The sequence below is a fragment of the Schistocerca serialis genome, chromosome 1 (assembly GCF_023864345.2).
Source record: "Schistocerca serialis cubense isolate TAMUIC-IGC-003099 chromosome 1, iqSchSeri2.2, whole genome shotgun sequence".
In the NCBI taxonomy this organism is placed as follows: Eukaryota; Metazoa; Arthropoda; class Insecta; order Orthoptera; family Acrididae; genus Schistocerca; species Schistocerca serialis.
The window spans coordinates 1,100,304,912-1,100,320,032 of NC_064638.1; the positions used below are offsets into that span (position 1 = coordinate 1,100,304,912).

The 15,121-nt window shown below is 44.9% G+C and overlaps 1 protein-coding gene across 4 annotated transcripts in view; it reads right to left on the minus strand.

Annotated features, from left to right (window-relative positions):
- Nucleotides 1-15,121, minus strand: part of LOC126416393 (solute carrier organic anion transporter family member 74D-like) — a 183,287-nt gene that overhangs the window by 69,461 nt on the left and 98,705 nt on the right. For all 4 annotated transcript variants that reach the window (XM_050084084.1, XM_050084092.1, XM_050084101.1 and 1 more), the window contains exons 3-4: nucleotides 10,769-10,997; nucleotides 5,674-5,922 (exon numbers count right to left, since the gene is read on the minus strand). In XM_050084084.1, the coding sequence (XP_049940041.1) occupies nucleotides 5,674-5,922; nucleotides 10,769-10,997 (478 nt within the window). The remainder of the gene's footprint in view (nucleotides 1-5,673; nucleotides 5,923-10,768; nucleotides 10,998-15,121) is intronic.

Sequence of the window (15,121 nt, forward strand, 5' to 3'; positions counted from 1 at the left end):
TATCGCTTTTCGCGACATTCGTTGAAACAATGAGGAAATAAAGTTAATTGTATATGTCTTCATTTTATATTATAGAAGGCCATACATAGCATACTCTACTCAATTAGCGAGCACTTAATTGGCTGAATTTATTGTTATCCGATGGAGGATCACCTGCCGTGTCTTCATGAGACACGGCAGAGGTGCTTCATATTTGATGCAATACAGCGGTGCAGAGGCGGATTGTCATGACCTGTTCGATGCTACTCGTATTTCTACTCTCGTCTTCTTATAGTACTGATGATGAAAATTTCCTCATTCAGCTGGATTCACGCCAGATACCAATGTGTCGACCACTTTATCGATACTGAGTGACAAGTGATCTCAGACAGAACGCAAGAAGCAACTGGTCGCTTCGAAACATCAAGTGTCTGACTTCGTTGGACAGCCACAAAAGTTATTAGCGTTACGTTTCTTCAGGGTTCAACCGCTTACTACTCTTCTTGCATCTGCCAATGAAACGCAACCTTTGGCTCGCCTTCGCCACAATATTATCTATGTGGTCTATCCAACTGAAGTTGTTCGTAATTTTAACACCCAGGTACTTAGCTGAATTGACAGCCTTGACAATTGTACTGTTTATCGAGTAATCGTATTCCAACGGATTTCTTTTGGAACTCATGTGCCATACGGATGCTTTTAACACTTCACACGATGAGAGACTAACAACTTGCAGAGTGAAGCCGCTGCCTGCGGTCCAGTGTGTTGTCTGATGGTACAAGTCTTAAGATATTACATGAGATCTTGTGATACAACGTGTAGGATACTTGGTTACGCTCTGCTGTAGATTACTACCTCAGACAGTATGCGTTTCACAGTTACTGTATATTCATGTTTCCTTTAATCCTATTCCAAAAATCAAAAACATTCAACATAAGGCGACTCGGAATTTGAATGGGTCCAGATGTCGGCCTTGTCATGTAATAAGCTATGCTTCTTACAGTTACAGTCGTTAATTAGTTCGCAGAAAGTGAGATCCAACTTTATGACCGTTTTGTGTTTAACGAATGTCAATTTGCTGTGCAGAAAAATTCAGATCTTCTCGTTACGGCTTATACCGAAACTGAAAATGCTCCTGCTCATATTACAACACTTACGACCTGGTAAACTTTTAATGAACCTCCTGATTGCATAAGGCAGAGCAAACTGAAGAAGCGGGACGTTGAACAAATAGTGCTCCTTTAAGCCAAAACAAATAGGAAAGGACACAGTACCTAAAACGTAAGCATTTTAAGAAGCTCAGCTATGAAATTGATGTCGATTGACAAGGATTTGCACGGGATGGGACAAAAATGTTTGAAGCAACAAGGAAAAACATCGAAATAAATTATAGTGCAGTGTCCTGTACTCCAAGAGAGTCTGGTGGTGGTAGACAGCCCAGAGAGTTTTAACAGCGTACATGGCTGCATGAGAAATGCTGTCTTCGATGGAGGATTTGTGTGTGCTTTTTTAAAATCAGAAACATTTATTTTTAGTTAGTCATCATTTCGTTTATTTAGTTTAATAACTCTTGCAGCAATCGTTTTTGCAAACAAAATTACTGCAGGTCCGCCTGCTAAGCAAACAACTGTTTGTTGACATACAACTCTAACACGTTCAACATCTTCGATCCATACTTATTGTCTATTCTTTATTCAATTCTGTAAAATGCCATAATGTTGTAAGCGATAATTATTCTAATGAAATTAGACCTAAAGACAGTTTTTGTCTGTTGTTGTCATTAATTTTTTACATTCTTGGTTTGTGTAGGATCCTCTGCGCAATAATGAATACTAGTAACTTGTCATCTGCATTTAAATGATATTACTGCAAGTCTGGTTGGTGAGTTAATATATCATTTTATCTCAGAACGTAATTTCGTTGTGCGAAAATGTTTTGCAGATGTGTTTGCCGATTGCTTACAGATAGCTTCCGAAAATTCTTTCTCATCTGGACTCTCAGCTGTTGCTGAGATGCACACATAAGCACTACTTATATTTCGTGGCATTTCATTCATAAATGACTCTTTCCCATCTCACAAAACACAGAATTAATGTTGCCTCTGTGAGTCCAGTCCCTATCGATGTTCAATTATTCCCACATAAGTTTGCACGGGGGCGTCCTCTCGTGGGTGTGTGCGTGTGTTTTCCCAGATCTGGTAAGCGTACAGATATCGACCTGTCTTGATGTATCGAATCTAGCTTTACGCTTCTTTGCTACAGCGTAGCGGTATCGCTAACGGGGATGCCCCATTGTTCCAGAAGGGACAGCCTGGCGTCTGGAGATCGTTTGGCGCAGAGAGATGAGTCAGTCACGCGAGGGCTATTAGGCGAGTAGGACGTGTATGTATGGGACAAAAACGATTGCGATTAAATTAATAATTTTGAACCACAGGATTAATTTCGTCTCGGGAAGTTGTTGTATAATTAAAAAAGAATCAGCAGTGGTAAACTCTGTGGTATCACGTACCAAACCCACCCTACCAGCGTCTCAAAGCTGACAACGGAATTGCAAGTTTCCGTCAGACGCCGACAGCAGTTGCGTGGGATCCGGCGGACCCAATGGTGCACACTCGCTGAGCCTCGCCTCCCGCGGCTCCATACGACAAGTGGCGTCTGCCACCGCTCGAACGATAGTGAACACCGAAACATCCTGAAGAAGATCCCAACAGAGAGGTCGAAACGTCGATTACTTTAGAAGGAAATATGACGCGGTTTAACAACCCAGAATTTAACTTTAGTGAGAAAGGCGACGAATACCTGTAGACTTACATAAAACTCAAATGAGCTCGTGACAAATAAGTGATTGTAATGATGAGTGCGATCAGAACAAGTAGGGACGCAATATTGGAAATTGAAGTGAAATAAATTAACTGTATCATACAGAAGTGTTGACATATTGCAATCTTTTCACTATCATTAGAAAATTTTGGAAGGGACTGAGCTGTAAACAGCATAGGATAATAGGTAGGGCATGTGTTCTAGGATTACAGTCAGAACTTTATCGGCACATGTACTTTGGGAGTAAGTTTGCCCTCAAAACTGGTTACCTTTGAATAACTGATGCCTCATTTTTCTACAAGCAGACCACAGCAAGTAACAAGAAGTATAAATCGATAAATAGTATCGAGGGACGGCTTACAAGGCGCCCACGAACACCTAGTCTGCACGTTGGTTACGAAGTGCATACACAGCTTGAGACAAGCAACACAGCAAGTGCGTGGTGTACGTCAAAGAACTGCGGTTGGCTGGCGCGTGGCAACCAGCACTTTAATTGGCAAAGGTCAATCACGAAGTTATTTTAATGAAAATGTATGTATAACATTGCTATACTGCAGTGTATCACATTCAATGCTTGTGAATTGAGGTTTGAACATAAAAGATTTTGATTATTACAGTTTTCAACATGGCTGTTACTCAGCACTCGTATATTACACTCATGCTCATAAATTAAGGATAATTGCAGAATGTGGTGCCACAAAACGTGGCACTATACAAAACTGGCGCTAATAGTATAGGCACATATGGAACACACACGACACAGATCTGTTAAGACCACGGTATTGGTGAAACACATGTGCTACAAAACGCCACTGTTCCTTGCGCATGTACCCCGACGTCAATATGGAATATGATAACCATGCACACGTACACAGGCCGCACAACGGGTTGGCATACTCTGGATGATATGATCGAGCAGCTGCTAGGGTATAGCCACCCATTCTTGCACCAGTGCCTGTCGGAGGTCCTGAAATGTCGTAGGGATTTGAAGACGTGCAGCGATACGCCGACCGAGAGCATCCCAGACGTGCTAGATGGGATTTAGGTATGGAGAACAGGCAGGCCACTCCACTCGCCTGACATCTTCTGTTTCAAGGTACTACTCCATGATGGCAGCTCGGTGGGGCCCTACGTTATCATCCATCAGGAGGAAGGTGGGACCCACTGCACTCATGAAAAGGCGGACATACTGGTGCGAAATGACGTCCCGATACACTTGACCTGTTACAGTTCCTCTGTCAAAGAAATGCAGGGGTGTATGTGCACCAATCATAGTCCCACCCCACACCATCAAACCACGACCACCATACAGGTCCCTTTCAAGCACACTAAGGGGTTGGTATCTGGTTCCTGGTTCACGCCAGATGAAAACCCGGCGAGAATCACTTATATCTGGACTCGTCCGAGAACATAACCTGGGACCACTTTTCCAATGAGCATGTACCGTGTTCTTGACACCAAGCTTTACGGGCTCTGCTGTGACCAGGGGTCAGTGGAATGCACCTTGTAGGTCTCCGGGCGAATAAGCCACGTCTGTTCAGTCATCTGTAGACTGTGTGTCTGGAGACAATTGTTCCAGTGGCTGCGGTAAGGTCCCGAACAAGGCTACCTGCAGTACTCCGTGGCCGTCTGCGGGTACTGATGGTGGGATATCGGTGTTCTTGTGGTGTTGTGCACTGTGGACGTCCCGTACTGTAGGCCTGGACACTTTTTATACCTGCTGGTATCGTTGCCATAATCGTGAGATCACACTTTGTGGCACACGGAGGGCCCGTGCTACGACCTGCTGTGTTTGACCAGCTTCCAGTCGCCCTAGTGTTCTACCCCTCATAACGTCATCAATATGTGTTCTTTGAGCCATTTTCAACACACAGTCACCATTAGCACGTCTGAAAACGTCTGCACCGTACTCTGACATGCACCAACAGATCTCTGCGAATGTGGACTGCTGCCAGCGCCAATGTGCAAAGACCGCAGTTCAAATGCACCGCATTGTCATACCCTGAGGTGATTTAAACCCGCAAACCGCCCACCAGAGCGTTGTTTCACCATGTATCTGCATTATCCTTAATTATGGGCATGAGTGTAGTTTCAACATAGGTCTGTACAGCCAACCAGTTGCACATAATTGATAGGTACATTGACCTAGGTTTCGACACCTGTTAGGAGTGTCTTCATCAGAATGAAATTTTGATAAATGGTAAAATTACATTGCTAAAAAGCAACGTTCATTATTTAGAGCAGCTGATGTTCCCAGCTAGGCAGACGTGGGAAAGGCTATAACGTTTTATTTCACTTTTGACTTGAGCATATCTCCGTCCGAACAGGCCTTGGAAGGCCCAACGGTACCGACCGGCCTCCGTGTCATCCTTACAGCCCAGGGGCATCACTGGATGGAGATACGGAGGGCCATGTGGTCAGCACACTGTTCTCCCGGCCGTTGTCAGTTTTCGTGACGGGAGCCGCTACTGCTCAGTCAACTAGCTGCTCAGTTTGCCTCACAAGGGCTGAGTGCACCCCGATTGCCAACAGCGCTCTGCAGACCGGACGGTAACCTATCCAAGTGCTAGCTCAGCCCGACAGCACTCAACTTCGGTGATCTGACGGGAACCGGTGTTAGCACTGCGGCAAGGCCGCTGGCTGACTTAAGCATAGCTGTTCTAAAATCTGACCATTGCTTTTTAGCAATGTTATTTTACCATTTAGCGAAATTTCATTCTGATGAAGACTCCCCCAGTAGGTGTCGAAACGTGGGTCAATGTACCTACCAGTTCTGCGCAACCAGTTGACTGTGTAATCCTGTAGTGGATCTTGGTTCTGTACGAATGGTGTGAGCACGGGCCTGCCAGCGCGACAGCTGGGCGCGGCGACTCACCGGCGGTGGTGCCCCCTCCGGAGTGCAGCGCGGTGGCGACGACGTCGGGCGAGCCGTGCTCCACGGTGAGCCGCAGCGCGTCGTGTCCGGGCCCGTAGAGCGCGTGCGGCAGCAGCCGCAGCAGGCAGGAGAGCGCCACCAGCAGCGTGCCGGCCGCCACCCAGCGCGGCCGGTGCCCGCGGCTGCCCAGGTAGCTCAGCGCCAGCACCGACACCGTCGACGCCATCTCGGACGCGCCGTAAATCAGACCTGCCGGCAGCCCGAGCGCTCAGCCTCCTCCGTCCGCAGCCATCTCGTGGCTTCTGGCGAGTAACGTACGGGTTTGTCCTCTTGGCTATTGCAGACGCCACAGCCGATTTTCGCTGTTTGGGGAAGGGAGCTTTCTCTAGCCTCGAGATAGTGACTGTTTTAAAACTGTATGTTAGTGTAACATTTTTTCTCAAAGTGATGCAAAGTGATGCAATACTGCAGTCTGGGTGCTAGGGCGGATGACTTTACATCTTTGTTGTACGAGCCAAAGGCATAGGTGAGACTACTCTACTGCATTGCCTCCGTACTTAGCTTGCATTTATCACGAATCTCTTGCCCAACGTAAAGTCCCGAGCGACTGGAAAAAAGCGCAGTTGACGCCTGTATATAAGAAGGATAGAAGGAAGGATCTTCAAAATTACAGACCGATATCCTTAACATCGGTTTGTTGCAGGATTCTCGAACATGTTCTCAGTTCGAATATAATGAATTTCCTTGAGACAGAAAAGTTACTGTCCATGCATCAGCACCGCTTTAGAAGGCATCGCTCCTGCGAAACGCAACTCGCCCTTTTTTCACATGATATCTTGCGAATCATGTATGAAGGTATCCGACGGATGCCGTATTCCTTGACTTCCGGAAAGCGTTTGACTCGGTGCCCCACTGCAGACTCCTAACTAAGGTACGAGCATATGGGATTGGCTCCCAAATATATGAGTAGCTCGAAGACTTCTTAAGTAATAGAACCCAGTACGTTGTCCTCGATGGTGAGTTTTCTTCGGAGGTGCCCCAGGGAAGTGTGGTAGGTCCGCTGTTGTTTTCTACCTACATAAATGATCTTTTGGATAGGGTGGATAACAATGTGCTGCTGTTTGCTGTGATTGTAGGAGGATACAAGATGACTTGGACAGGATTTGTGATTGTTGTAAAGAATGGCAGCTAACTCTAAATATAGATAAATGTAAATTAATGCAGATGAATATGAAAAAGAATCCCGTAATGTTTGAATACTCCATTAGTAGTGTAGCGCTTGACACAGTCACGTCGATTAAATATTGGGGCGTAACATTGCAGAGCGATACGAAGTGGGACAAGCATGTAATGGCAGTTGTGGGGAAGGCGGATAGTCGTCTTTGGTTCATTGGTAGAATTTTGGGAAGATGTGGTTCATCTGTAAAGGGGACCGCTTATAAAACACTAATACGACCTATTCTTGAGTACTGCTCGAGCGTTTGGGATCCCTATCAGGCCAGATTGAGGGAGGACATAGAAGCAATTCAGAGGCGGGCTGCTAGATTTGTTGGTTTGATCATCACGCGAATGTTACGGAAATGCTTTAGGAACTCGGGTGGGAGTCTCTGGAGGAAAGGAGGCGTTCTTTTCGTGAATCGCTACTCAGGAAATTTAGAGAACCAGCATTTGAGGCTGACTGCAGTGCAATTTTACTGCCGCCAACTTATATTTCGCGGAAAGACCACAAAGATAAGATAAGAGAGATTAGGGGTCGTACAGAGGCATATAGGCAGTCATTTTTCCCTCGTTCTGTTTGGGAGTAGAACAGGGAGAGAAGATGCTAGTTGTGGTACGAGGTACCCTCCGCCACGCACCGTATGTTGGATTGCGGAGTATGTATGTAGATGTAGATGCAGATGACTGAGTGTCTCTGTAAATGGACATGAACCCTGTCATTGGTAGAAAACTTCAGAGCCCGACGCGCCGATTACGCTCGCGCCTGATTGGCCCGACCGGCGCCGAGGAAGCAGAGAAGCCCATGGTCCAGCGGCTATAAAGATGCGGACGAGACATGAACCCGACACTTCGCCTGAAGATGGCGGCCGGCCGGTGTGGCCGTGCGGTTCTAGGCGCTTCAGTCTGGAGCCGCGAGACCGCTACGGTCGCAGGTTCGAATCCTGCCTCGGGCATGGATGTGTGTGATGTCCTTAGGTTAGTTAGGTTTAAGTAGTTCTAAGTTCTAGGGGACTGATGACCACAGATGTTAAGTCCCATAGTGCTCAGAGCCATTTGAAACATTTTTTTTAAGATGGCAAGTAAGAAACTTGCTGAAACGTTGCTGGAAAACAACACATTGACTCGGCGGTCAACCCGAGAAGATTTTATCACAGTAAGTACATGGTGTTTCCACAATATTCTGAAACAAGCAATATTGTAAATACGTTACGTAAATATGTCGGTCGAAAAGCAGCTAACAAGAATGTTACTCTATGGGGGCTGGAGTGGGTGAAAGCATGCAACAGCACATAGTTTGTAGCACACACAGCCAGGCGGAAGGTTGCCTAACACAGAAGCATGAGATATGTGGCGGACAAGGCGACCAGTGAGACCCCAGAATACAGAGAGCCGACAGACACAGATATTGTATATACAAATAAACGATGCACCGCGAAGGAATTATCTGAATGGGCGGAAATCCGTAGATCTATTGTACATGTGCAAACAAATGATAACAATTTCAGAAATCTGTACGATTTATCCAAGAGAAAGACCTTCACAAATTGGGCAAGTCAATAACTCGTTGGTCCATCTCTCGCCTTTATGGAAGCAGTTCTTTCGTTTGGCACTGATCGTCAGAGTTGTTTAATGTCCTCCTGAGGTATACCCTGCTAAATCCTGCCCAATTGGTGCATTAGTTGTCAAAATCCCGGACCCTGCCTATATTTCTCCAAACTTTATCAATTAGGAGGAGATCCGGCTACCTTGCTGGTTAAGGTAGGGTTTGAAAAGCACGAAGAAAAGCAGTGGAAACTGTTGTCGTGTGCGGGTGGGCATTTTCTTGCTGAAATAGAAGCCCAGGATGGCGTGCCATGGAGGCCAACCAAAGGGGCGTAGAACATCGTCGACATAACGCTGTGCTGCATGTGTCCTACTTTGAAAAGAAATGGCTCTTCAGACCATCACTCCTGGTTTTCGGGCCGCACGACGGGCAACAGTCGTGTTGATATCCACCAATGTCCGGGGCCTCGTCAGCGGGGTTCATCACTGAAGCCAATTCTTCTCCAATCAGATTCCAGCTTGAATACGTGTCTGGAGACGCCCAGGAAATCAACGGAGAACCAACCTGACTGTCACCCACCATACTGCCCGACAACCAGGAGTAATGGTTTGGGATGTCACTCGTTTTCATAGTAGAACCCCTTTGGTTGTCATCCGTGGCATCTTTACAGCGCAGTCGTAGGTCGATGGTATTCTACGTCCCGTTTTGTTACCCTTCGAGGCAAGCCATCCTGGGCTTATATTTCGACAAGACAATGCTGCCCATGCACAGGGAGAGTTTCTATTGCTTGTCCTCTTAATTGCGAAACCCTACATCGGCCAGCAAAGTCGCCAGGTCCCTTCCCAATACAGAACGTTTGGAGCATGGACGGGGCCTTCCAACCTGATCGGGATTTTGACAATCTAACACGCCAGTGGGACAGAAATTGGCACGATATCCATCAGCAGGACATCCAACAACTCTATCAATCAATGCTAAGCAGAACAATTGCTTGCGTAAGGGCCAGACGTGGACCACCGCGTTATTGACATGTTCAGTTTGTGAAGCTCTTTCTCTTGACTAAATAATCCAATTTCTCTGAAGCTGTAATCATTTGTTTGCCTGCAAATGTTCATTACGTCTACCGATTTGCGTCCCTTTCGGATAATTCCTTTGTGGTGCGTCGTTTTCTTCGCTTAGGGTGTAATGCTGTTTGTGTGTTTTTCTTTACCTGCTGCTGCAAGTGGATATTACCTGTGCACTGCAAATAGTCAATAATACAAAGAAACTTCTATATATATAAAATAAAATTAAATTGCATAAAAATCCCAATTATAAAGTAATAATCGTATGGGAAATGTAGTATACTGGTTCTTATTCTTCCTTGCTAATTTTAACGTGTACAGATAATTCCGCTGTATCTGATAGTATTGGTTTATTAAAAAAGGTGTATATGTATGTACAAACAATTTTTCAAAGTACAAAAAAACTTTTGTGAAAAATAGCTTTGCATTTATTTTATAACTAACGATAAATTAAAAAAAAATTGTTACTGAATATATGTAAAAGATAATAACAAAAAGAAAAAAATTCTGTCAATAAACCATGAAGTATTATTTGGAAAAGGACCTAACCCCTTCACTTCAGAGTTCACTACGCTCATGCAGCTATGCTGGAGAGACAAAAAGTCGGAAATTATTTCCAATAATTCAGATATTAATTTATTATTATTTGTTGCTATCACTAAGGTGAAGAGATCTCGTATCATGATGCTCATACAGGAGGCGAGTGGGGGGGTTCCGCCATTTTAATGTCTTACCATTGGCTCAGTGGAAAAGGGGGTAGGGCGAATATGACCTACATTTTCCCACCAATTTTGTGTCATGCTATTGCCAAAGATATGTGGGTGGGGTGTGGGGTATCAGGTTACATACTGACCCTTACTGTACACACACAAATGCCCAACAGGTATGGGCAGGGTATCGAGTTACATCCTCACCCTGAGGATAACAATCCTAATCGTCTCGGGTGGGTGGACAAGCTGGCGGGGGGGGGGGGGGGGGGGGGAAGGGAAGGAGCAGAGGTAGCTGACCTTGACTATACCTCACACAATTGCTTCAGGTGTAACAAGATCTCCTCTACCCCCTGATGTCTTATCCGTGACGTTGAGATGAGAAACTGCATATAGCAGGTTTTGTGGTTGAACTGGTACTGCCCCACTACTTACATCTTCTCATAATCCTGCTAATTGGGTTTTGGTCATGGCCTACTATGCTTTTTTTTTCCTTGATAACAGGTATTGTTGTCCATTGTGTGTGTGTGTGTGTGTGTGTGTGTGTGTATCTGTTTGCTTACCTGTGGTCCTGCTGGGGATGTTGAACCTCTTCTCTAGCGTGCTGATAGTGCCGACGAAGTACGAGCCGAGCACGAAGGAGGACATGCCGAGCAAGCCGTGTAGCACAGCATAGGCCTTATCGCTGGCGAGCGGCTGCAACCAGCGCGGCGCCCACGATCCCAGGCCACAAGAGGTGGAGACTACCCCAGTGCTGCTGCACAGGTCCGCCGCCGTAGTCTCTATCCTCACCTAACAACAGGTAGCGTATCAACTCACACTACAGCTGCTTCAAGGTACTGCGGTTCAGCTGTCAACTAAGCTACGTCAACTTAACGCTACGAGAAACATATTAAATTCTGCAAAAGTGTTAATCTTCGTGTACATTTATTTAATCTATTATGAGGGGGGATCTAAAAGAAACAAGAAATCCTCCACTTCCGAGGGAGAGGCAGCTATGAATTCTCTCCCAATTATGGGCGTAAGTAGATATGTCGTCCCAGGGAGGATGGGGTTCTCTAAATCGCCACTCTTTTCCACTGCGTGGCAAACAATGTGAAGCACCAACAAGGGGACGAGAAAACGAATGAAACTGCACTGGCTGAAAGGGTATGTGATGTTGTTTCAGTGATTACGCAATCGAATCATATTTATGAAGAACTTGCCAGTACGAGGCCATTTATCAGTACGATGTTGCCTGGATGCAAGCGCTGATTTGGTTGGTAGCAGTGTCATAAAGCCATTATATAACCTCTCCTGAGGCAAGCTTGTCCAAACTGTTATAACTGATCCTTGATATCATGGATGGAGTTGACGTCTGACCTAGTCCCTCAAATATTCTGTTGGGTACAGATCGGGGGACTTTGCTGGCCATAGGGATACAACATCACACACAGGTCATCCTGATATGTGACACGTGTGGATGAGATTTCACCTGTTGAAAAATGGCACCACGATGCTATCTCATGAGAGATAACACATCAGGATGGAATATGTCCCTGACGTTCTGTTGTGCCGTCAGGTTTACCTAAATCACTATGAGTTGTTACCCTGACGTCATACAATATTTGGCTACATCATGACGTCACAAACAGCTCCACTGTGTCTCTCCCAAACATTGGAAGAATGGAGCCTCTGGCCAGGTCACCCTCATACTCGCCAGCGATGGTCATTCAGAGTAGTGCAGAACTCCAATTTGCTGAACACAGTGCAACGCCGTTCATTCACAGTTCATACTTCCTAGTCATAGCATCCCTGCAGACGCAGCTGTTTGTGTTGGGTGTTACCGGCAGGCTACACATGGGACCGTACCTCCCTAGCCTGACTGCTACTAGTCTTAGACGAATGGTGCGGAATGATACAGAATTTGCAGGGAATCCATTTCGTGTTCTCGGATGGCGGGTGGAGATGTTAAGGTATTATGACGTACTTGGTGCAGAATCCTCCCTTGTTGTGGTCAGACGTGGTCGACTGGAATCTTGACAACGTCATTCCTGCCCTCACGTTCCCATGCAGTACAACATTGCGCCACTGTCACAACCGAATGCCCCATGAATGTGAACAATGTATGATTCAATCAGCTGGCCAAATGGAGACCCACAATGATGCCCATTTCAAACTCTGTCAAATGCAGACAATGCCGTTTCACACAAATACGCAGCATCTCCTTGTCCTTCACAGTCATCACTCAACATCTGATGCTGTTCACACCCTTTATGTACCCCACCCTACTCAAACAACACTAAACATGAACAGCTTTAATGCACTCCTCTGGTGGCCATTCTCTGTGTCAAAGAGAATTGCATCGCTGATCATTTACATATCCAGCGATGGTGTGCATGTGTATGAATTTATGTTGAGATCTGACCATGTCCATTTTTGTCAGGCAATGCACATAACAGAATCAGCCCAAGAACTATGTTATGATGGGTATAGAGAAAATTCACTGCCTCTCAAATGAGAGATAGTTGTCCACTCAGTAGTTTTTTGATAGCTTCAAGACAAGTATATTTTATTAGGGCGTGCAAAACAGATTCTTACATATTATTTATATAATAATGGATTACATAGCTCTTGACTTAATGATACTAAATTACATCCTTCAGTAAATAAATGCAGTTTTATCTGTCGAACTGGAAAATAAAGCTAGGAAATATCCACGAAAGATAGTTTCACTGATTAATCATTAATGTTAACGGTTGCTGAAAAATGAAAATTTGAAATATAAAAAGAAATGAGAACGACTGTAGTAGTAATACGGATATCAAGAAAAACGACTAGTAAAAAGTACCATTGATTAGTGATATGTAAAGGGTGGAAACATAGCATAAACTTTGAAAAAACCTTTTTCCAACTTTTGTACTTGAGCCACTTGGTTTGCTTACAAAGCTCCAAATCTTATCATGTTGATGTACTTTGTAGGCTTACAACTGGAAGCATATGGAGGAAGGTGGGTGATAGAAAAGTTCGTTAACCTGAAGTTTCAGCATGGGTTGCTTCTTCTTCCATTACAATGTCGTTCGTAGAAATGCTGAAATGTTTCAACACAGTACAAAAGTTCAATATGAAGGGCAACAAACGGGTGCTACTATACGAGATAAGTTATCACAGTTATGATAGTATCGGTTATATTGTGAAAACTTTTCTTTCACAGTATTGCACTGTTCACACATTATCCCAGTACATAAAGTGGGATCACTGTTTGAGCTAAACCATACAAGACTATCAATTGCTTTCTCATGAGTGGTAACAAGTTCCTCCTATCGTGATAATCACTTAATTCGTTTGTAAATATCAAAATAATCTAATCACAGTGCACGTATAATACACAGCACAGTATTTCCATAGTTAATTCCCATGATAAAGTTCACCGTTCAAACACATTGCTCAGTTAATAAAACGTGACTAATGTATACGAATTTAAGTCGCAACATGCACAAATTGTCTTAAATGGTGCACTGAAATATACTGTTCTGCAAGTGTGTGACATAAGCACATGTGCACCACCGAATGATTGCCATTTTACCACTTAAATAAACCTTTTAACTTCGCTTCCAGCCTCTGCTCAGATGAGCAAGTCAGCTTTCTCCATCTCTCTGTATTGGAGGATCCCAACAGTCTCTGGATTTACGTGGTAACTACCACCCACCGTGCACCAAACAAACAAATGTGAAACTAACAGTGGGTTACCGATAGCTGAATCGAGTGGCATGCAGCTTACGACTCCTTACATTAGTTTCCTGCCTTGTTTTATTGAATGTAATTTGGTATGATCAAAACCTTGTGTTTTTTCTAAGTTATATTTTGCTGTATCCAAGGTTGTCACATATGTCTTCGTCACAGCCGCTGGCCATGCAGCCTTAGGAAAAACAGATGCTGTAGCTTCAACTATCGCCTGTGGCGCAGCCCCCAGCCACACGGTTGTGTATTGCGGGTTGCCGCTTTTCTAGTATGCCAGCAGCACAGCCATAGGATATCACACGTCCAACAGCTGCCTCACAACCAGGTGGCACTACGTTCGCTATTTTCAGCGCTGCTATTGTTGGCACTATCCCGCCTCCACGGGATAGATACCATCACCAGGCTTTCTCGGTATCCTTCTGCCTGATGGCTTTATAGCGCACCACCCGGCCGCTCTCTGAGCAGTAGACATTGGGAGTTCACAATTCACGGTACTCTGGGTTTAATGGAGACAGAATCATGTGGTCCCTCAATCGGAGTTTCTTTACTGAGCGTGCAATACACTCCAGGCTTTACACAGGCCACATCTGTAGCCCACCAATCGGAGATCACTGTCTCACTTGCCACTTCCAAACCACTGAGTCATTGTGAGTGCCTCAATCGTGGACTATGTCAACGCACAAGCACTTTCTGGATATGTAAGTGACGCTCTATTAGGACAGACCAATGGAAGGCAATGATTACAACTAACATAAACGATACAGCTCATATCTTCTAAGAATACTTTACGATATTTTTTCAGAAGACTAATAAAGTTCGACTGTTCTTTGGCCACCTCGGTGCATACTTACCTTAGTAAATTGTAACATCTACTGGGGATGGACTACACTGATGGAAAAAAAATTGCAACGCCAGGAAGGAATTGTGTGGTACAAACAAAAGTTGGTAGGCGTGCTTCTACGTCTGAATTCAAATTTCGCGCCAGTCGCTTAAGAGTGGCGCTAGTAGCACCACTAAGAGGATACAAATCAGGTTTGCTTTTAATACATGCTGTAACGATCGTCAGCGTTAGCTGCCTTTGAGACGGCACTAGGTGAATTGATGTTAGTCAAGAATACCATTAAGGCGACAAAGACGTCCCCAGCAACTCACTGAGTTTGAATGAGGACGTGTTTACGGCTACGAGAAGCTGTATG